Below are 23,163 nucleotides of genomic sequence, written 5' to 3' on the forward strand. Positions count from 1 at the left end.
TTTGAGGAAGCCAGAAACATAACTTGTTTTTATTTTTGCATCAAATGCAAATAACAGATCAAGCTCAGTTTACAAGGCCTGTAGAATATCGAACTGAACAAATGCATTCTGCCACGCTGTATGCGCTGTGTAAGAAAACCTGGTCAAAACTTCAGTGCAATTGTGACTAGAAGAGCAAAGCAGTGCTATTACTGTTACACATTTATGTATCCTAATGTCATCAATACATTTATGGTAAAGCAGAATAGCGATCACTCTAGTGTATGAGCACTCCCATCAATCAGATTTTACACCTAAAACAGAAAGCAAAGGAATCAGTGCTAATCACCTTTATGTGGTGAAGCACAAACCCAGTGTCAAGGAGTATTTTGAGCCCTTTGATCGCAACAGAAGAAAATGTGAGCTGAAAATACCTTTATCTAGTAGAGAGAACTGGATATTGGGCAATTACATCTGGCCCAAGGAATTCTGCTTCCTAGCGTTTGCTCAGTCTTCATCTGTAGCACTGCACTGGCCTTCAGCCAACAGTTTTTTCGAACTACTAGCAAGCTTAACTGACCACCATCTACAACCTTTCTAGCTGTTAGTTCTGGAACAAGTCCTTGTATTGCCAGTGCTTGAAACTGGCATTTCTACTGAAGGTAGGAGTCCAGTTTCTTCTTGATATTATCAAAGGAATCCATTCCCATGTAGTCAGCTTGACCTTGTTCCCACCGTTCCTTGCGTTCTTCTGAAGATATGGTTGGTAATACTGGTGATGGTGTTGATACTGAGATGTGGGACACTGCCTCTGTAACCTCTGCCTAAAATGAAAGGCAGAGTAAAAATACAGAAATACCTTGCATATTTAAGGCAAGCAGCAGGCCATAGAACAGGACAACTAAATGGATGTTCTCATGCACAGCAACAAGCATTGCCAGTAAGCAGGGATCATGCAGCTTTCCTGGTAAAATAACAGAGTAACAGAAGTCACTTGGGGGGAGGGGAGTTTAAGTTCTTCATACCTCTCTACAGAAGCCACAAGAGAAAGCCAGAGTATAGACCAAGCCTGATAGCTGCAAATAGTTCGTTAGAAAGATGTAAGATTAAAGAGAACACATCTTAGAGATCAGTAACTTTAGGCTTAGAAAGGTTTAGAACTTAAACTGGCCCATGTACTAAGCTGAGACTGTAAAGTCTGCAGCCACCTGCTACTAAACTGTGCTTAACTAAGCTGTGCTTAAGAACTACAGTTAGAAGCATTATTTTGGCTTTACAAATATCAAGATTCATCACTGCAAGTCTACTTAAGTAACCTATTCTCTATTTATTGTAGGCCTACCTAGATTTGTTGTACCATGCAAGATCTGCATGTGTATATTGCATGCTCAACTGAGGTTCTTCTGTTTGAGAATGTTACTAGCTGCAGCACATTAAGGATTAGGGCCCTTCTCTTTATTTACTGAAGTTACTACAGTATCATTTCTGGTGCACCATTATGCTCTTAAGTAGTTCTAGGCAAGCAGACAGCTATGTTCAAGACCACTATAGCATACTTCCCATCTGTGTTATCCTTTATTCCAAGCTTAAAAGAACAAAGCCAAAAAACTCTGCACCCCACCAGTTAAACTACACCCAGGCTTTGAAGTAGACAGAAGGAAATTAGTGAGATAGCACAAAATCTGTTGCGTATACTTAGGTAGTTTCTATAAGAACACTGAAACACATACCATGTTTACACCTGTGGTAGGTTCTTTAGCAATTCCATGCTGCTCTAATAATGGTAGAATATTAGTCATATAGGTATCCCACCACATGTTGAGGAATTCTGGGTGAACTACTTTAGGGTCATCCATATTGCCTTTTATGCTTTTTGTTTTGGAGTCATATGTATAGTTCCATGGCTTTGTGCTTCCCAGGAAATGCACCACTTTAGTATTTGCACCAAACCTGTTGAAAAGAAAACATCAAAACTTCCCAGTTTCTGCAGGTGTCTAGGAAACAAGAGTTTTGGCTGTCAAATTTTAACCTGCAGTCTTTGTAGGTGTCCAGAAAACAAATATGAATATATTTAGAAAACTAAACGCTACATAATAAAACTGCCAATGCCTACTGGGACTGAAAGCATCACTATATAACGGAAAAAAATGCAGACAATTCTATGTTACACTAGTCAGAATACAGCCAAAACCTAACAGACTGAGCTATTTAAGTACTTACAGTCAAGTCTTTAGGTAGAGTGATGTCCATAGCTTGGGAGAGAGCAGTCTCAAGAAGCCACTGCAATCGGAACTAGTTGTAAAAGTGAAAAAGATTCTACTCCACAGTCAGTAATCCTGATAACGGTGCATTACAGGCATTATGTAAAGAAGGGTCAGTAATAGAGTTACCCTTATAGACTACAGCCCTGTATAAAGGAACATCAGAAGGCCCTGCTGCAAGACTACCTCTGCAAAATAAAGCTTCTAACCTATATATGTATATATAATCAAAATAAAGACTATAATCTAGACATTTCAGAGGACGTCTGACCTTGCTACGGGGTCTTGCTAGACAGCCAATCGTTATTTTTCTAAATAATCTTACTTTGTTTTTTAAAACATTTCTTCAACAATTTTAACTCCCTTTTCAGTGTGGACTTGAAGCTTTTGTCCTGTTACTGCTATGGTCTTTTGTAATAGAAGTGTAGATAATATCCATTCCTTTTGTAGTAAAGAACTTACACTAAAAGAGATAGCATTCATTTAATTCCTCTATGATTCCAGAAACAGTGTTCAGCTTGAGTCAGTTTGGAGAACAAGCAATACCACTCTCTCTAGTAATAGTGACTGTCTCTTCTAGCTCATTTTGTGTCGTGTTAGGATTTCTCAAAATACTAATGAAATGGATAATAATGCCAAACTGGTTTGTCTAACAGCTTTCTTTATTTAAGCATACCCTGATCATTTGGACCAGGATTTGGTTGAGTTATGCTACATACAGAGACTGTGCAGGTACGTTTCAAAGACCGTACAATATTCAAAACAAAGCAACATGCATTTAGGTGGGGATTTTGTGCTATTGTGGTATTTGACTATTTCCATACACTATTTTGACCATTATCGACCTTACTGCCAAATGAAAACCCATGCATGGGTGAAACAAGGTCAAGAATTGCAGTAATTGCAAGTTAAAAAAAATAAATGAATACATGCCGGGGGGGGGGTCAGTTTCTGGGCTCTAACTTCAAAACCCATATGTCAAGATTTGGCTCAGTAGGGCTACCTTAGCTTTGTTAGCTGTGACAGCACTATTTAGCAGCCTGAGTTGTCTTCATCATAGGCTGCTGTTGCTCTCAAGAAACTTGTCATTGTTTAAAAATCAAGGCTACTTAAAACTTCTTACACAATCTCTAGCTTATGTTACTTTTTGTTACACTGCTTCTGCAAATGGAGAAGCGTATTCTGCCCAGTAAAGACCTGTACAACAATTGACAGATGCCAGGCTTCTACTATGCCCTCAGTATCTGCTTTCTAGATAAGATGCAGTACTTTATTCGGATGTTTAAGCTGAACTGTTAGAAAGCTTTATGTCCACATTTGCTACAGCAACTGATCTGTCTTTCCCCATCTCCCAAAATGCAATGTTTTGAAGTTAGAGACCATTTATCATTACTTGGCATTTTCTTTACCAAGACTGCTGTGAAGGTTAGCCTTGCTGTACAAAGCTACAAAGAGCTTTGTTATCAATGCCAGTAGGTTCAAATTTCAGGTTATTCCCACTGCTGTTTACTGTGAGTAGCTGATCTAACCAAAGGAAGTTGTTCCACCTATCGAACAGAACATTCATTCTACTTAAAAGCTACACTTCCAGCATTACACCGTTTGAAGGTCTGCTGAGTTCAGTTAGGCAATCAATTCAATCACTTATATGGAATTTTCTTCATCAGGAGTCCCCAGTCCAATTAGTCTCTCCTAGCAACAAGGTCATTTGTAAATTTAAGGTCATGTGGATAACCACCAACCAGTCATGGAAAACAGACATACTTTACAATAGACGTTAGCTTATCAAATGTTGTCCAACTACTTAGTCATTCTCAGGCTTGCATAGATTTCTTTAAATAAGCATTCCACTTTTAGCATGACAGTATTTCAGATGATGTTTTGATCACAAGACACAGTCTGACCTTGAGCCAGCACAGTCCTGCTTGTGCTAGCTGCTGCTTTAGACACTAGTAACTCGATGTCATTCAAAGATCAGATTGTTTTTTTGCAATTGGTACTTTCCTCCCTCCCCCAGCTGTCATAGCTCTTAATGAATATGGGTTTCAGTGTAACATTTCAGCTTTTATAGCTGCCCCCTTTTCTTCTGTTTAACACTTTGAGTGACCTTGCCACGGACAGAGGGTTTACTCACAAACCAAATTTAATACCGCTAGGGAAGAGACTTTTTTTCCTTACACTGGAAGTGTGCAACAATATGGTGCCTGGCTATAGTGTGTTCCATCTTGCTATTACTTAAGGAACAGTCTTAGATCTAGAAAGACTGTTGGGAAAGAATTCTACCTCTATGCAAGTCCTTGTTTATTATGTTTATCTGAATAGCGGATAGGTTGATTGCAGCTACCAGTTGTTAAATACCAAAAGTAAATTAAGTGATGAGAGTGCAAGTTATTTGGACAGGAACAATACCATCAGTGACATGCTGAAGTTCAGCTCAAGAAGATTCAAGAGCTATTGCCTTTGGCTAGAGCTCTAACTGACAGTATCCTATACTGGTGTTGTGATTCTCTTTTGTATGTAAGCTGTCAAGTGATGTTGGTTTACAGAAAGCACATTACCACCAGGAATCAGTGGTTTAAACTACCAACAGTTTTCAAAGCTTATCTATCATCAGCAGAGTATTAATTTTATTAACTATTAAAGTTTTTACTTTAAAGTAAAACTTCAAAGTAAACTTTATTTTAAAGAGTAGAAATTTATACGGTGTTTTAGTCACACTAAAAGTTTCTTTTTTTAAATGGCAACCATTAAGTTCACATTGTACTTGTTCATTATGTTACAATACATTAGTTTATATATGCTCTTGAAGGTCTTCTTAGAATTCTGAACTTACGCTTTAAATGCTGGAAGGTAAGAGTACACAGAACTGCTGCTCAAGTTATAAATAAATGGTAGATGTTTGTTCATGTCTGTTGTTGCCCAGCTGCTGAAGAAGGTGTTTAATAACCCCTGGTCTGCACCTGAAAGATAAAGGATTTATAAACTACAAGCATACAGCTATTTTAGAGTCTTTCAGTCACTCTACCAGGCCTTCCTCATTAAGAGTTGGTAATGCAGTTTGTCATGTCCAGTAGGAGTTTGGCACTGATCCCTACAGTTCTATTTGTAAACAATCCTATAAACCTTGCAGTCTTTGAAAATCCAAAAAAAAAAAACAACAACCACAAACAAAACAACAGAATGAAAGTAGTAGTATGTGCAAGGTTACTTTTGGTTTCTAAGAGACAGCAGGCTACTCTCAATCCCTGCCATTCGGTTTATTTTACAGTGTTATCTTCAAGCAGTACAAGACAGCAGAAAAGACTTGACAATTGGGTACTAAACAGTTGCTTCAGCAAAACTGTAGCTCACATGACCAAGTGCTAACAATCAGTTTTATTATTTATGCTTACAGATATATGACCATGGTCTTGGAGCTGGAGTTAGTGGTCTTTAAAACCTGCAGCCCAAGATGCATCTACCTATAATGGGATCTAATAAGGAAAGCACATTCGGTCTTAGACACAGCACTAAAACAGAACCTTAATCAAATCCGTTAACAGGCAATGGAAGTTCCTAGTTCTGTACTATAAAGCTGCTGACTAACCCCTTAGTGAGGATAACCACCTAAATCATGGCTAGAGCTACTGTTTTGGAAGGGGTCAATTTGCAAGTAGAAGTTGTACTGAGGTCAAATGAGTCTAAAGTTGTCTGGTATGTCAGTAGTAGAGTAGCTAAAAAAAAAATAAGCACCTGGCCCAAAGCAGACTAGTTTACAAGCAACTACTGAGAATTAAAAGCTACTTATATACCCTCTCATTCATTATTGCAGTCAATATACTTAGACTAAAGCGTATGCAATGTATTCAAGAACTGTAATTAGTTCCTCTTATGAAGGAGATTGAAGAGAGTCCCTCAACTTGCATTTGCTGTCTTCCCTCCACCTGTAACTGCATTCACAACTAGCATTGCTAAACAGGAGATAGATAGTTCAGAGACAGTATGTTTTATTTTATTTTATTTTAATCTTTAATTTTCTGAAGCACTCAGTTGCTGCTGAGTCAGGAAAAAGGTTTGTTTTTCTTTGAATGACCTATAGTTAAAGTCAGGACAGTAGAAAGGTTACACCCTCAATGCAATTTGAGCAGAATTTGCTTTTTGTAACTGAAGTGCCTACACCGACACTTTGCAATTAAACTTACAGGACATACACTGACAAATACAAGTTCTAGGTATCCCATTACAGCTGTGAGCATACATGCAGATTGCAGAGCGGGACACTGCAGACAGATTCAGTCCAGTAATTTCAGCCCCCTGACTTGCCTCTCAGCCCCTAAGGATGAAAAGCACTTTTGAACAAGTTGCCTGTCACAAGAGATCAGAGTCAAAGAAAGCAGACAAGACCTCTGGTCTTTACTCAGTTATGTAACATTTTAAATTCTAACTTAAAACAGTGTTATGAATGTTTATGCTAAAAGTAAAAATCTAGAAGATAAAGTCTTGGAGACCTCAGAACAGGTAGCTCATAATTAAAGGGGTAGCAGTGTGTTCAACTTACTCTACATGACTTTATCATTCGGACTTGTTCCACATACTCAATTTTTTTTTCCAGATTGCATGCATTTGTGCCAAAGCAGCCACTGAAAGCAAAGTTTAGCTGTCCTAGTTCAGACTTCAACAGTAGTGTTGTACAAATTGGCCCTTAAACATAAGATCAGGCAGTAGTTAATTAGCTACATGTCTACAGATAGAATTCTGCTGCATTATGTCTTTAAAAGACAAAGCAACTGTTTTAGATACCAGGGTAAAAAGCCAGAGGATCGTCCAAGTCTTATCAACAGCTCTTAAGGTACCAATACTACCAGAGTTCTTTTAAAAAACAGACTTTTTTCCTCCTCTAGTTCCCTATTGTCTATTTGAACTTCACCTGTCTACATAAAGTAGTTGTCACTATGTAAGTAGCTGTCATTGTACCATTTCTGGACAACAGCATTACATAGGAGCTGTCCATCTGCTCTAGTTTATCATCAGGAAATGCCGTGGAAGGTCTTGCATTTCCTAGTTAGTACTACTGTAGATGTGGTGCTTTGAGCTTGATTTCAGCATAACTTGGTAGATTACAGAGTTTGCATCCCTATACCCTATTAAGGACAGTAACCCTCCACAGATGTTTCTTAGGAAGTTTCCTAGGAACTTTTATTACTGTCTGAATCAATTTAAGTTTAAATCCACTCTCTCCAAGTTCATAAGCTCAATAGCAGCATATACAGATAGAGACAGGTAAGTCTCCACTGCCTCGTTATTTAGATCAATACTACCATTTAGTAAAAGCTGAGTAAGTTTATAGCTGAAGTTAAAATTACAGTTCTAAAAATTTGGTACTTAAACCATTAACCCACCATTTTTGTTGTTAACAGCTGCAACAATGGCTACATGTTGACAACATCAAGGAAGTTTCACCATTTTGTGGCTTTAGCTCTCAAGTCAGAAAGAACACTGAGGAAGCAGTTCTATTTTTTTAAAAGAACAGGGGCCTTAGGCTTAGAAGATGGACTTGCTAGGAGTCAAGCTTAAAGCTCAAAGGAGACAAGTCTCAGATATAACTGGAGCTGCTCAGTGAGTTCCCACAAAGTTTTTTTTTTTTATTATTATTTCAACAATTCAGTACCATCATGCATCTTTTGTCATATCTAGAGGATCAATTTACCTCCAACATTTGAGAACACTCCTAGAGCTACCAACCACTGCCTCTTTAGTCATGAGGTATAGACAGACCCTTCATTACAGTACTTATTTTCACTTATTTACCTGGTAATATTAGGCATCCAACTGACACTTATGTTCTATAATAAGCCACACATAGGAGCCCATAAAGTTACAGGGATGATTCTGCAAACTAAGACCGGCATCTAGAATTTTTACCGTTTACAGAGTACTGGAAGGTAAGTCAACAAGCTGACTAATTGCCTTCAAGTAAGAGTACAATCTAATGGTCTTATTACATAGTTTTCTGCAGCTTTTTTGGTAAGACTTGGTTTTGTGCCACAGTAGCTACATAATGAAATTTAGTGACTGAAACAGAGAGCTCGTCATTTAGAAGCCTTTAACTACAGCAGATTTCAAGCAACGTGTGTTCACTGCAATGGTAATAGATTGCAAAGACTAACAGGACAGCAGAAGTTGGCTTCTCAAACTTAAGTCTGGCACAGTGACCAATCCTAAGTGACCTACAGTGGGTAGCAGTCAATGCTGCACACACTTGATATTGGGAAAAAGATGGTTACCATCCTATAATGATAGGAAGCTATCACACAATATCAAGAGACAGTTTTATCTTCAAATAATTTAGTTTCTCTGAAGGTGCACTCAAGCTGCTTGTACTACTCTTCCTTCCTCACTGTAACTTGAATTAACACAGAACACCTGGCCTTGAGCGTTGAAGAGCTGAATTTATTTAGCAATGCGTGAAGCATAGCACTACAGTTTCAGTTTGCTCATGCATTCACTGCACTTGCTGTATCCCAAGACTCCTTGTTACGTGATTTTGCCTTGCTAATGCTTATAGCTGCTGGTTTAGAGGCCAAACTCTTATGTTATTCCAGGAAACCTGATGAAAGTAGTTGTTTTACATATTGGAATAATATCTTCTATTGTGATAAGATTATTGTGTAGTTACACTGGAGTTCAGAATTCCATCAGAGTCCCCATGATACATATCTAGTTACTGAGCCATCCCAACCACCATTACCATTGTGGTCTAACTTACATTGGAATACAAATGAATACATACCATCAAAGCTGCCTTTCTCTGTGGCAAACTGTAACAGCTGATTGTATGTTTCAATGGAAGGTCGGTAAACAAAAACTCCAGAATTAAAACAATCAGGCCAGCCTGGATCTGGTGCTGCAGACAGCTCTTCTCTCTCAAAAAGCTCATCGATATTTGACAAAACCTAGTTGTAGGGGGGCAAAAAATTGCTTTCTGGTTTCTAGGGTAGGAATTGGGGTATCTTGTTTTAATGGATTTTGACATCCATCTTAAGACATGAAATACAATTCTCATATTGATGCTCTTGCCTTATGGAAGACGATACGGAGATAGCGCCCACAGACTACATGTTACAAGGAATTACTTAGAAATAAGTGCACATACATTTTTAGAGAGTTACCAGTCCAAACAGCAAGACCACCTCTGTCATCCCTCCTTCCCCTCAAAAATAAAACAAAACACACACCACAGAAAAATCCAACCAACAACCCTCATACCAGGTCATGAAGAGGTACCATGAGACATGACCACTTACCATTGTGTCTGCATCCATGAAAACACACTTTGAAAACTGTGTCAGTTCCCAGCAGTGAAGCTTTGTTAACGTGACACCCAGCTCAGGTCTTTTCATTAATGCTAAGTGTGCTGAATCCCCACTATCCAGGATGTTTACCAATATCACTTCATGAAATACTTTTTCTAGCACTTCCCTGTGGAAAGAGTTAGTTGCCAAACTTTAGTTCTATTGTTCCAGTACTGAACCACTTAACAGATTCCATGAACAAAAGTGGAGTAACAGAGAACCTGGCAATATTTCTTGTGCCAGCAGTAAGAGTTGACTATGTACGGTGGGATGCATAAATATACCTGTCAACCTCAAGGTTTCTAGTTTGTAGCGGTTACCTTTTAGGGAGCTAAGAATTACTACCTTCCCCACTCCCCCAGGGCTTTAATTGGTATTGCTACCAGGTCCATGGTTACATACTACAAGCTTTCCACATGGCTTTTTTTTCCACAGTCAAACTAATTTTTGGTGAGTGAACAGTCTACTTTCAACAGGCAGTTAGGAAATGGGAAGTTGTTAGAGTACCTTGGGCAGGACACTAGCTGAATCCTAAACAGCTGAAAGGGAAGTTTATACAGTAATCATGACAACATCATTCTGGATTTGTGACTACTAAGGCCAGGTGACCTGACCCAGTTACTAAAACTTTCTTTATCCTAAAAATCTGTAAGGGCTCACGTAATTGTGGTTCTGGATACAGCAGCATTTTGACTCAATATTATTTTCACCTTGAGGGTGACTTAAGTTTTCAGACAGCATAGTAAATTTTTGTGGTAGATATCCAACCTTTGCTTTAGCATCACTGTTTAGTTCAAGAGACATTGATGCAGCTTAAAACATGAAGTATCTGTAAAGTCTCACTATTCTATAGAGTATTTTGTACCAATAACTCCAGACCATTCGATTTGAGCCACAGAGCTTGTAAACGTGTTTTAGAACACTGTTTTGCAAGGCTGTCTTTACACCAACAGTTTGGTACAGACAGTTGCTTCTGAATTTAAGGCATATGTTGTTTGTGGACACAAAGTATGAAGTTCCATTTAACTACCTATCGAGTAGTGTATCTATTGTTTTTCTTGCTATAGCTGTTTTAAGGGCATGGTACTAACTGCATTGCTCTAGCACAGTAAGCACATCTGCGTGATTCATCTGGAAGGCGCACAGTCACTTAATATGTTAGATGTACCTATGTGAACCATCTTTATAGTGGTAAGACTGTTCAGCTCCCACAGAACTCCAGAGAGATTAATTTGTTACTGAACCACTACCATTGCTGTACGTTATCTTTTCAGAACTTCCCACGTAGAGTCTTGACCTGTAATCTGTAGTTCATATAGCGAGTTATTCCCCACCAACAACCCTTAGATGTGGAAAAAGCACCTTGTCAGTTCCATGCTGAGACTAGTTCTAGAGAGGCTGTAGAAAGCAGCTGTCTCAATTTGTGGTAATACTGAAATGCCTCCACGCTGCTGATTTAACATACGTGATGCTGCATTAGTTCTACTCGTTTTCTTCTCCATGATAAAATCTGATTTGAAGCATCTGCTAAATTTCAATAGTTTGGGTTACAATAACTCAATCCAGAATGCTTCAGAGGTAAATACCAATCCCCTACTTCCATCTCCATATGCATACATACACAGCTAATGAAGGCATGGGCAACTTTGCATTGTCAGACAGTTTTAAGTAGGGCTACAAAAGAGCAGAGATCTAGTTGAAATATGTCGCAGCTTAGTGCTCTAACTAGAGAGTATTTTTTAAATTTATCATATGGGAAAAAAATGTTTTATGTCTGAAGCCCTTACAGATTTCCAGATAGTTTAAGTTAATTCTGCTAAGCTTAGTTCAGTTTCCAGAGTTTTGGAAGGTTACCAGCAAGAAATTTAACTTTTTTCAACCTTCACAACAGCAGCAGCTGTGGCAGTTTAATATATTTAAGTGACCTTACCTCATAGAATCTGAGACCTGAGGAGTTATAAGTGCAGTCAACTTCCTTGTTGTTCTGTGCTGTTGCAAGGATGAACCAAGTACGAGTGCTCCTTTCACATAGGAATCATTTGTGGCTAGAGTCACAAAGGACTGGTCTGGAAGAAATTAACTTGGTCAAAGTTAGCACAATCTGCTACTTTAAGACTAAAGACCTCTAACATGCACTAACTCAGCATCGCACCTACCTATGTGGCAAGACAAAGCATATTAGCATTGCGTAGCTATACTTGCTATTAATAGCTTGACACATGGCAAAATGCGGTAGAAAAAAATGTTGCAAGAGAAAACCAGTTGCAGTTTTCCCCACGGGTTAAATATGTCATGCCAGATGTTACAGATGATCAAAAAGGTCTAGAGATGTGTTCTAGCCAATTATATACTATTTTTAAGCTAAAACTATTAGAGGCAGTAAGCTTGCATTTTTTCTTTTTTTAAAGTTAGTAACAGCAGAGTTTTATAAAGCTACACTGGGTTCAGCTTTGAACCCTGAAGCTAGGGCACAATAAAACTTATGGTTTGTTTTCAAATGAAAGTACGCATTGAATTAGATCTTGGACAACAGTACTAAGTCTTAGTAGCTCAGGATTTTGCAGATGAGTTGTTTAGAAAGACATGGTTGCAGCTGTGTAACAAGAATGCAAGATTTAAATGGGAAGTATCTAGTAATATGATAAGCAATTCAAGACCTGTAGCAATAGTTTTTGCTCTTTAATGCTCTCTAGAGAGGTAAGGCTGGATTGTTACTATAATTCTCTGCTCTAGCAGTACCTTAAAAATAGAAGATGCATCACTTTGCCATATACTACTTATCGAGTCCATATAATACAAGCTTTTGCCAGGGTGGGACTGACATAGGCAAACAAGTGACCTTTAAATTTCTTCAGTTCATTCTTAGCTGTCATTACATAGCCCTTTCCAAGCTACAAGACTTTATAAAGAAGCAAGCTTTTTTCCTAACAAACTATTTTAACACTATGAGCAAAACAGTTTCTTCCAAACAATTTCAATAGTAGATTTTTACATTAAAATTTATTTTTGAAACATTTATTTTCTTTACAGAAGTTACCTAGTTTAGATCAGGATGGGGAATGAGGGTTCTGTGCACTTAGAGACTTAAGATCAAGTCTAGTAGTAAGATTAAAATACCAACTACTCTATTTTCAGAGTATTGTTTGGGACAACTATTCAACCCATGAAAGTCACATTTTCACCATTTTTTTCGGGGGGGGGGGGGGGGGGGGGGGCGGTTAATGCCATCTAAACAGTTGACAAACTCATGTACCATAATGGTCTATAAGCTCATCAAACCTGGTTTGCAAGCTCTAGAGGGTTTTATAGCTAGTTTGTACTTCACTTAGCAGCAAAACCAGCTCATCCCCAGAAACATTGATTCTACTGGTCAAATGCAAAATTCAAAAAAGCTTCTATAATGCCAGAAATTAATTATTTTTCAATTCACTTAATTTGTAATAGTTCATATAATTCAGCAAATCTATAGAACAGTCTCCTGTTTCTTTAGAGCTTTGAAGCCTTACAAACAGCAAGCGTGTAACATTTTAACCGGTATAAACACCCTTCTAATAGGGATGTATGTTCATTACTGAATTTGCATGTTACTCCTCAACTGCTCAAAAATAGTAGTCTGCCATTCTGCGTAGATGGACAGCTAACTAAAATTCCAATGTGGACAAAGTGAGATTATGCCAGCAACATAAAGATATTCTTGCTACTGACAGACTAGTATTTTTTGTTTAACTGTTCGCTTGTATATTCCTAACAAGTCTCCTCAACTTCCTGAAACTAAGTGCATTCAGGTTCTGTGTTGCCATGTTTGCTGGTTAGGTAGCTTGCATGACACACACAGAGGTTTTACAGAAAATACAGTCAATTTACAAATGGAGTAAGGGTTAAGAAGTCCCTATTACATCTCAACTGCAATAGGATTCACTATGACTGCTTGACGGGATGAAGGTATTAGCAACTTGTACAGCATCAAAAGTAGTACAGCTTTCCAAAGTTTTAAATAGAGCATATTCTCTTTCGCACATTCTCTCAACTACAGTCATAGCAGAAGTACATTCACACACTATAAATGAATCCATACTACGGCTTAGGCAAGACCAATTACTGCTCTATATAGAAGTAAAATCTGCAAGAGATAACGTGGGAGGGATATCTGCACAGCATTCTAATTGAGCTCTCAGCCAGAACCGTGCCCAGGGACATGCTTGGCTGCCCAGTCCATAGGCTGTAGCAGCTGTATGGCACAGTCTTTGCAGGGGCCCCTAACAGAGAAGGGCAGCATTCTAGAAGCCTGAGCTAGGAGCAGTCAATTAACAGTGTGCAGGACAGTACTTAGAACATTTGCCCCAGGTGTTTTATATTCAACCCAGGAACATTTAACTTGTTTTAGATGTGCCAGCGTACAGATCCAGAGTTCTCACAGTTGTTTGTCTACTCCCCTGCTCTCTGAGTTAGGTACTGGTACCTCTCAGTCCTGAGTACAGGATTCCTAGAGACAGGAGTATCTAAGCAAGGCATGCACTGGGAGAGGCAGAGCAGATGATTTCCTGCAGCCTTCCAAATCTGAAAGTGAAACCGGCGTCGCTGACAGCTTCACCAGAAGCAACAAGGGGGGAAAAGGGAAGAAAAAAAGGCCAGGCATACTTGGAAAGGCGGTGAGGAACTACAGAGCGCCGAGACGCCCGGAAACTACGAGCTCTCTTCCGTGTCTCAGGAGAGGGTGAGGGTTTCCTCCTGCGAGCCGCTACAACCCTGCGAGCTCCCCGCGCCCTCCCGCCTCCCTCACGGTGGGGAACAGGGCCCGGCGCGGAGCCGGGCTGAAGCGGGAGCGTCCTCTTAACCCGCACGGAGGTGCCGGCGGGGCGTCCCCACGGCCCCCCGCAGGCAACCCCGGCCCCTAACCGGCCGCGGCGTCAGCTCGCCGCGTCCTCGCATCGCGGGCTGCAGTCAGCAGCCCGCCCCGAGAGCTCACCGCTGGCAAGGGCTGCTGCCTAAAAATAGGGGCCGCCGCGGCCCGCCCTGCCCCCGCGCCGCAGCCAGGACGCGGCCAGGGACGGCGTGCCAGCCCCGCTCGTCCAGCCCGCGCCGCCAGCAGCGGTCACGAGCCGCAGCACGGAGGCCGGGTGGCCGCGAGGAGGTGCGGCACTGACCTGCCATGGTGCCGGCTCCGCGGGACGCCCGCAGCAGACGCGGCGACCGCGCTCCGAGGTCTGCGCTGCGGCCTCTCCTTATATAGGGGCGGGGCCGCGCGCCAGCTGTCTTTGGCAGGCAGGCGGAGGCCCCGCCCCTCGGCGGCCGAGGGACCGCCGAGGGGCGGGGCTCCGCCATGATGGCCAGCGGCGGCGGCACGTCACTCGTCTTGAGGCCGCGGCCGGGCTCGGGCGGCGCGCGAGGTTCCTGGGCAGGGGGCAAAGGGGGCGCGTGGGACCGCGGCGTGAGGGCCGTGTGTCTCCCCTGGTGCCTCCTAGGCCGCCCTGGCCTGGAAAATACTCCGCTGTGCGGAGGAAAGGTCGGAGCCACGGTTCGGGCTGGCAGCGCCGCTGGCCCGGGAGAGTGCTGCTGCTGCGGCCGCCCTAGGGAAGGGGTGAGGAGGAGCTTTCACTTCGGGGTTAACGCCCTGGTGCCTCAGTTAGGAGACTGTAACTGCTGTCGTTGGTGGTGCTTGGCACCTCAGGGGAGTGCGTGTCGTTAGGTAAGATCACAGGATGGTTTGGGTTGCAAGGGACTAGACCTTAAAGACCATCTCATTCCAGCTCCCTACCCCCACCCCACGCCCCCGGCATGGGCAGGGACACCTCCCACCAGACCAGGTTTCTCCAAGCCCCATCCAGCCTGGCCTTAAACACTTCCAGGGATGGGACATCCACAACTTCTCTGGGCAACCTGTTCCAGTGCCTCACCACCCTCACGGTAAAGAATTTCTTCCTTTAATCTAAGTCTGCGCTCTTTTAGTTTAAAGCCATTACTGCTTGTTCTGTCGTTGCACTCCCTGACAGTCCCTCACCAGCTTTCCTGCAGGCCCTCCTTAGGTACGGGAGGGCTGCTCTAAGGTCTCCCTGGAGCCTTCTTTGCTCCAGGCTGAACAACCCCAACTGCCTCAGCCTGCCTTCATAGGAAAGGTGCTCCAACCCACTTGTCATCCTTGTGGCCCTCTGGACTCTCATGAGAACGGAGTAGAGAGGGAAAATCAGAGGAGGCGGGGAGAGGATGAGGAGATACACCTATAATTGATTCATGCCTCAAGTTTGGTCCTTGCAGAAATGTAAGCTGTACCTTTTCAGGAAGATAGGAAGGGTGCTAATAACTTCGTAAGCTCTCCTTTAGCACCCTTGCTAGCGTTATACATATTAAGACTTTAGTGCAGCTCCTTCATTAGTCACGTGGCTCTCTACGTAATAATCAAAACTGAGCAACTAAAGGTGATGACAAATCGTGAAAGGCATAGACACACAAGATACTGTAACCAATTATGTGGGTTAGTACAAATAATAATGGAATTACAGATGGGATGGGCTGAGGTGGGAAGGGACCTCTGGAGGTCATCGGGTCCAGATCTCTGCTCAACAGGGTCGCCTAGAGCCAGTTTCCCAAGACCAAGTCTAGATGACTGGCATAATTCTGTGGTTTGTGAGGTACTTTGCGTCCATTAAAAGTACTCAACCCTTAAACTTTCCTTCAAAAACTAAAAGCCAACCCACAGAGATTAAGATCAGTCAGTTTAAAAGGTGTTACTGAACACTGTTTTTTCACTTGACGTGAGGCACCTGTAGGAGTGGAGTCTAACCAAGTCAGAATCAAGCTGCTTAAGTCTCCATTTGATTTCAGGTAAATGCTCTGATGCGTGCTTTGATATAACTACGGAGGGATAGTCCAACTGCAAAGCGTCAGGTTGTTTCTTAGTTCACAACTTTCCCGTCACTGATAGAAAATCCCTTTAAATAAGTAGAGCTACTGTCATTTTTAATAAACACGTGCTCATAAGGTGTTTTGGAAGGGTCTCTCAAGGAATACAGTATGCTTTTGATTTTTATAACTTTTGAAAAGCCACAGATCTTACTATTCTTGATGTATAATTTGTTAAAGGCAGGAGTTCAAATACGTGTTTCAGAGTAGAGGTCAGGATAAAATATGTATTTCCTGTTGTCACAGAAAATGGGTTGTTAAATTGAACATTCTTCAGAGAATCTGAGTTTGCCTTTACTTGTTCGGATGGGTCCATGGCACAGAAGAAAAGAGTAGAAGCAATTCAGTGTTTCCAGAGCAGCCAAGCAGGATTCCCAACCATAATGCTTTTGTTTTTGAAAGCAGGTGGAGTTGGATTAAATTTGATGGTACCTTCACAAGTGTTTTTAATGGATCTTGGGAGTAATGGGTTGTTTGTAATGATCTGGCTTAATCTACGTGAAGCTCCTTTGGTCTTTTCCCAAGAGGTGGAAGAAAAGCCCCTTTGAGGAAGAATAACTCTGATGCGTATCTGTTAAAGGGCAAATATGACTTGTCTTTGTTTTCCCTGCATTTGTTTGCTTTAAGACAGTGTTTTGGTGCTGTCCAGTGCTGTGTAATCCTTCATGACTTCACTTTTGAATGTTTAGTGCAGAGTGAGATGTGGTCATGTATTTCCTGTGAATGCATGTCTAACAAGCACTGCTTGAAGTGCATTAGCAGGAAGAATAGGATTCAAGAGGCAGAAATACCTCTGGCGCCAGTGGAGCAACCAGCTTTTCTACTCCAAATTCTACGAATTTGTTCTAGAACTGTAGCTTAGAGGTCTACATTATTTTCTCTGAGAGATGGTGTTGCACTGCCAGTGCAAGGGAGAAACAGTCATCCAACCGTAGAATACTTGTTTTCCTTCTTTTGATTGCTTGTTTAGGTACAAGCATATCTGCCAAATTTTCATCTTTAGGAAGAAATACAAACCGTTTGTGACCTTTCTCTGGTCTCCCTACAGTAGCTCCATGTCTCTCCTGTACTGAGGAGCACAGGACTTTACATAGTACTCCAGGTGCGGCCTCATCAGCCCTAAGGGGAGAAGTGCACGTCTCTTGACCTGCTGGCAATACTTCACCTTATATACAGCCCAGGATACAATAAGCCTTCTTCGCACAGGGGTACAGTGCTGGCTTACATTCAGCTGTGTGTCCACCAGGACCCCCAGGTTCTTTCCTGCAATCCATTATCTTCCTCAAGGCAATGGCCTGCATCTGCTCTTCTACCACAATAAACTGAGAAAAGTCTATCAGTCAGGAAGGGGGCTCCTTTGTAGCCTGAAGTGGCAAATGGGTTTGTTACAAAAGGATTTAAAAACTAAACAAATCCTCAAATGCAAACTGATGAACAAAAAAACCCACCTCCCACAAATTTCCTGTATATGGGTAATTACGTTTGAGCTGAGACAGTTTTCATAGACTTTTCCTAAAAACAAATTGCTTACTTTTAAAATACTAAAATCACGGAAATGCTCCCTAGCACCAACAACCAAAAAAAAGCTTTTTGAGCCTAACAGTAATTCATAAAACACCACATGCAGAAAAATGTGTAAGTCATAATTCTAGGCAATGCTGGTAATGTTGTGTATAAGTAGGGAGTATTAACATTTGCCAGTATGTGGCCCTTTTTCGGGTGTACACAGTTTTGACAGACGTGCTGTGATGGTGTTAGGCATAGTTTGTATCTACCTCAGATAAGAATTTTGAGAAGTTTTTAGTTAGCACATTTCAGCTTCGTCCAGTTTTTGCTTTGCAGAGTTTTTTTTTTTTTTCTCTGAGAAATTAACAGAAAAGCCACTATTGGTGATTAGTTCCTCCCCACAAACACCTCCCAGTGCCCCTTTTTATTGTGTTAAAGTGGAGCAAAAGTCATTCCTTCTGGTTTCCATGTTATAAAAAATAATAATCAGCCTAGCTTTGTCAGTGTTAAGCTTGAAAATGTGATGGAGAAATGCTCCTTCCCTCTCCCTGCCTAGCACATACCCCAGTGTGCTCACGGTAGTTGAGATTTTTTATATGTTTGAGGTAGAACAAGATGAAAGGTCTGTGGTTCACTTGTGTGACTTGTTCACACAGGCATCCATGCCCGCACACAGACTGGTTACACTTCTTTTCGCACAATCCAGACGTGCAAACTCACTGGAAGAACATAGTTGAGAATTAGCTGTCCCATAGGCTTCTAGATCAAATGGAAAAGAAGATTTATCTTTGTGACACAAAGGTAAAAGGGAAAAAGGTGGAAAAAAATAAATACTTGGGACAAGTTCTCATGAGATGAGGGCTAAGATAGGCGTTTAGGAATTTTTATTGTACGCTCTGAGGTGAATTAAACACTTTGTGCTTAAATAAAAAAAAAAAAAAGTTTCATGAACAATCATTGTATTGGATAGTTGTACTGTCCTAAGTGGATATACAGGGAGTCTGCAGAGATGTGTCACAAGCTGCTTCCTTATATACACTTGCCCCAGCATCAGTCATGTGAACGTCCACATCGGGTGCCTTAGCTCAGTGTTTGGTTCATCCAGCAGTTCTGCAGCCCAAAGGTGGCCCCTGTATGCGCTCATTCCATGATTGCTACAAGACAAAGTCACAGATAATTCTTATCACTAAGGAAAACTTTGCTCCCTTGAATGGAGTCATTCTGTCTGGCATTTCTGCTTCCAGCCAGTTTTTAACCTGTTCTTCAGTCAGGCCTTCTTGCCCTCCATGTCAAATCATTCCTCAGTCACAAATTACCATTGCTGATCAGTTACAATTTGAATTTCCTCTTTATGGGAAAGTACCTAAGCCTAGGATAAGCTGATTAAAAACAAACAAACAAAACCAACCAACCAAACAAAAACAACCGAAACCCTTGGCCTCGGTTTTGATGAAGGAGGATAAATTTAGGAGTAGGTGAAAGATACGTATACAGGGCTGGGAATTAGTCAGGTAAAGTGTGTTACTTTTCAGCATACTGCACGATTTGGATAATTTGGGAGTAAGAGGAAATGTATTTTGCTGGATGAAGAGACAGCATTTGGAAAGAATGGGCAGAGTGCTGCCTAGCATATCAGTAGGTGAATGGTGGCACACTGAATGAGGTCCTGTGATGAACGAGCCTGTAGTCATGCAATTAGAAAATTACACCATAATGCACGTTACAAAAATCAAATTACTGTTGCAATTATAGAACTTCCTATTTTTAACAACTGAATTAATATTTTAGTAAGTGTATAACGTAAGTAAAAAGACATTTGAAAATCACTACGTGCATGGTTTCAAAACACCAAATATTAAGATGGAGGTTTGAAATAGGATTTACATAGCAGTAACCGAAACTGCTGCCTCTATAACCAGACTATGTTAAGTGTAAGCTTCTAAAGCACTTAAGAGATTTACATCCTAACTTTATCATTTTGCGAGTGGGCCTGTTCAGTCCAGGTTTAAAGTGGTGGAATTTAGTTTTTATAACAATACAACTGAAATGAGAATCTAAACGGTTGTGAAGGAGACTTTTGTGTTTTGAAATGAAGTGGTACTAAAAAATAGTAATGATGAGATCTCTGACTGCTTTCTTAATGAAACTTACTGAGAATGTTATTTGGAGAACACAGAAACATGTACAAATGATTTCACAAGCTTGGTTTCCTTATTCAAATAGGACAAACAAGGCATATGTGCATGTATTTTTTCTCTAACCTGTCCTCCACTCCATCTCTGCCTGTTCCCCTTTGCTAGTAACTATCCTGAGGAGGAGGCCACAAGACCTGATCAGGACATGTGACCTAGAGCAGAAAGGGGTGTTTTATTGCTGGTTCCACCCCTCATTTGCCATGAAGCTAAGGGTAGGCAATGAAGCTTTATTTCTCCTTTTTTTTTTTAATTTTTTTTCCTTTTTTCCACTTGGGTAAAAATAAAAACTTTGTTTCTTGCTCTTTATTTGTATGGGGGAGTCCTAGTCATGTATACAAGCTGTAGGTACTACTTCCTCAGTAGATAATGGTCAGTCGTGCAGTTTCTTACTTGCACAGACAGATGTACTGACCAGAATCTTAAAGTCTCCCAGAATGTAACACTTTCAGTACCTCATCTTAAAATACACTTCATTCCTTACTACAGGAAGTGATAAAACTCTTAAGACTTGAAGCAAATGAACTATTACATAATAAAATTCCTGGATATGTAAAGCTCCCAAAATGTAGAGATTCTAGCAGAGATTTGGGAAGAAGCAGGGGTAATACTTCCACTGTTTTTGTTTTGTTTTGTTTTGTTTTCCAAGACTTAGAACAATCCTCTAGTTCCATGCTGGAGCCATGCTAAATTTCAAGTTAGTACTTCCTCCAGTTTAGGCTGTGTAATTTTCTCTAGGCTCATGTAGACATTAAAAACGAATCAGGATGATATGCTGGGAATTAAATTTCTGGTTAATATTAACTGAATTCATTCATTCAATTTTGGAAAAACCTTGCTATTATTAAGTTCAGATGCTTTGACACCTTTCATACTAAAGAAATGCTACTGGAGAAGTGATACATTAAGAATAATGCTCAGTAATTATAGTTGTCAAAGGCCTAAATAAGTATTAATCCCACATCTCTGAGCATTTAACATTTACAACATCCTTTTTTACTGTAGATTATAGGGCTCATTTAATTTAAATGAGAGTTTACAGTATATGCTAGTGTAAAGCAACAGCGGTGTTGGTTGGAAGGTCGTTTCAATCAACCTCAAAGGAATTGTTTAAGCGTAACACAACCAGTTCAGGCAACACTGATATTTCTCATGTGACTGTCAGACTGTGTAAAACATCAGCTATATAGATCTCTGGTGTAACTGCTTTCATATCTGACCTTACTGACGAGGTCTTTTGCTCATCATATAACAGAGCAGAATGATGGGGTCTGTTCCTGGGTTCTTGACTTTAGCATGATGGTGTGCTTGTCAAGGGCTAATTAGTGGACTTTCATTACTGGAGGACTTTCAGTGGAGTTCTACCTTAGGATGTTCAGGTTTGCACAAGAAAAATGTTGAAAGATTTTGATCAGATGTCTCTGTTATAAACGGCATCGCTGTGCAAAGTGGTCTGTGTGTGTTAAACACCACCTCCCTGCTAAAATCCGTGTTATATATGATGAAGCACACAGGTCTTTTCACACTGTGGAAAAATACTTAGGCTGGACATAAAAAGAAATATATCTGGTGAGAAGTTAAAGGAGTCAGCCTTATGAATTCCTTCTTCACGCTGACTGACATGTTCTGTAGTGCTGTAAATTCTATTTAAGCGATGGATAATTGTATTTCTGTTGAAAGTCTGCAGAAGACAACTTCTTGCTGTGTCATATTTACAGCATCCTTGCTGGATGTGCGGGGTAAGTTTGCCATCTCTGGTGTATCATTCCAAGTCGATGTCTCTGTGTTACAAGGTTGATCCTTAAATTTACAGTCCATCATGGGTACAATAGCTGTCAAATGTAGCTACCTTGCAGTACATGCCAAATGAAGTTGGTTTCTGAAAACTATTTTGGCATTATATTATGAAGCTGGGCATAGTTAATGTGACAATGTCTTCTTTTGTGAATTGATCTCTATATATTAGTCATGGTTCAATGGTGTTTTTCTAGCTTCATAGTTCATTCAAACTATCACATTATTTGTAGTGTGCAAATGTTGAAACAACATCTCATGCTTTTCTCACTGTATAGTCTGTGGTTTTGTTTTTTTTTAATCGTCTTTTATTGGGATATTCGGTGTTGCCTCACAGCTTCCAGATTGTTCACAATGCAGATGCAGCACTTCTGTTCCCTGGACTGGGCAACAGCAATCACGTTACCCAGGCCCCACAGTCTTTTACATTAGTTGTTGATAGGAAGGCAAATTTAATTATAGCTAGTACTAGTTAGGGGGAGAGAGTGGGATGGACACTTGATTGATTGAAAAGCCACAATTGGCATAATAAGAAGACCTGGGCTCTCTTTGTTTTTTTTCTGTTGCTATTGCTAGTGACTATATTTTGATGCAGTGTATTGCCTATAAAGGTTGGTTTGTTACAGCAGTTGATGGTGATATAGCTGTTGTGGCTGGCACTTAAGATCTGAAGCAAGTGAGTTTGAGTATGCGTTGAACCTTAGATTTTTTTCAGTACTACTTTTGTGGCTGTATTTTTATTTGCCATAAAAATGTGAAAACCTTGAAAGCCTTGCAATGCTTCTGACTTTATAACAGTTTATGAAGTGAACTCCACTGGATAATTTTAACATTTTGTCAGTGCTAAGTATAGGCTAACTATAGTATAGATCCTTCACATTCTGTGTTCCCCACTATCTTCTGGAGAAGACCTAATTAACATGACACTTCTCAAGTTTCAGGGAAGATTTAAGGTGCATTTCTTGTTATTTGAGGTTGTTCTGTTGTTGCGGGTACTATATGTTCTTCCAGTACCTGTAATTTACAAGGGATGTTCAGAGTATTTTAGATCAAATAGGGATGACTGCTACAAAGTTTCTGGGTATTATTGCTGTGTTCTCTGCTACAGGAGGCATAAAAAATTCATAGGTAGGAATTCACAGCCTTTTTTTTTCTTAGTCTAAATGTATGTTTTATAGCTCTTACAAAAACTATAGTATAGAA

The 23,163-nt window shown here is 40.6% G+C and overlaps 1 protein-coding gene and 1 long non-coding RNA gene across 2 annotated transcripts in view; one reads left to right on the forward strand and one right to left on the reverse strand.

The window, feature by feature from the left end:
• On the reverse strand, nt 1–14,893 carry GYG1 (glycogenin 1). Its single transcript, XM_035566452.2, has 7 exons — nt 14,716–14,893; nt 11,502–11,637; nt 9,524–9,698; nt 9,010–9,172; nt 5,074–5,200; nt 1,710–1,929; nt 1–803 (listed from the first exon to the last, which is right to left on the reverse strand). Exons 1-7 carry the CDS (start codon nt 14,891–14,893, stop codon nt 633–635), a joined length of 1,170 nt encoding a protein of 389 aa, XP_035422345.2. The 3' UTR covers nt 1–632.
• Nucleotides 14,892–23,163, forward strand: part of LOC118257990 (uncharacterized) — a 13,795-nt gene continuing 5,523 nt past the window's right edge. The window contains exon 1 of the long non-coding RNA XR_004781751.2: nt 14,892–15,475. This is a non-coding gene — a long non-coding RNA (uncharacterized LOC118257990). The remainder of the gene's footprint in view (nt 15,476–23,163) is intronic.

Source organism: Cygnus atratus, chromosome 9 (genome assembly GCF_013377495.2).
Source record: "Cygnus atratus isolate AKBS03 ecotype Queensland, Australia chromosome 9, CAtr_DNAZoo_HiC_assembly, whole genome shotgun sequence".
Taxonomy (NCBI): Eukaryota; Metazoa; Chordata; class Aves; order Anseriformes; family Anatidae; genus Cygnus; species Cygnus atratus.

Coding starts and splice junctions, on each gene's coding strand:
- GYG1 (XM_035566452.2), bottom strand. CDS start 14,893: ATGGCGGAGCCCCGCCCCTCGGCGGTCCCTCGGCCGCCGAGGGGCGGG. Junction 11,638..14,715: donor CGGAGCCGGCACCATGGCAG/GTCAGTGCCGCA, acceptor AATTTCTTCCAG/ACCAGTCCTTTGTGACTCTA. Junction 804..1,709: donor CTACCACAGGTGTAAACATG/GTATGTGTTTCA, acceptor CTTTCATTTTAG/GCAGAGGTTACAGAGGCAGT.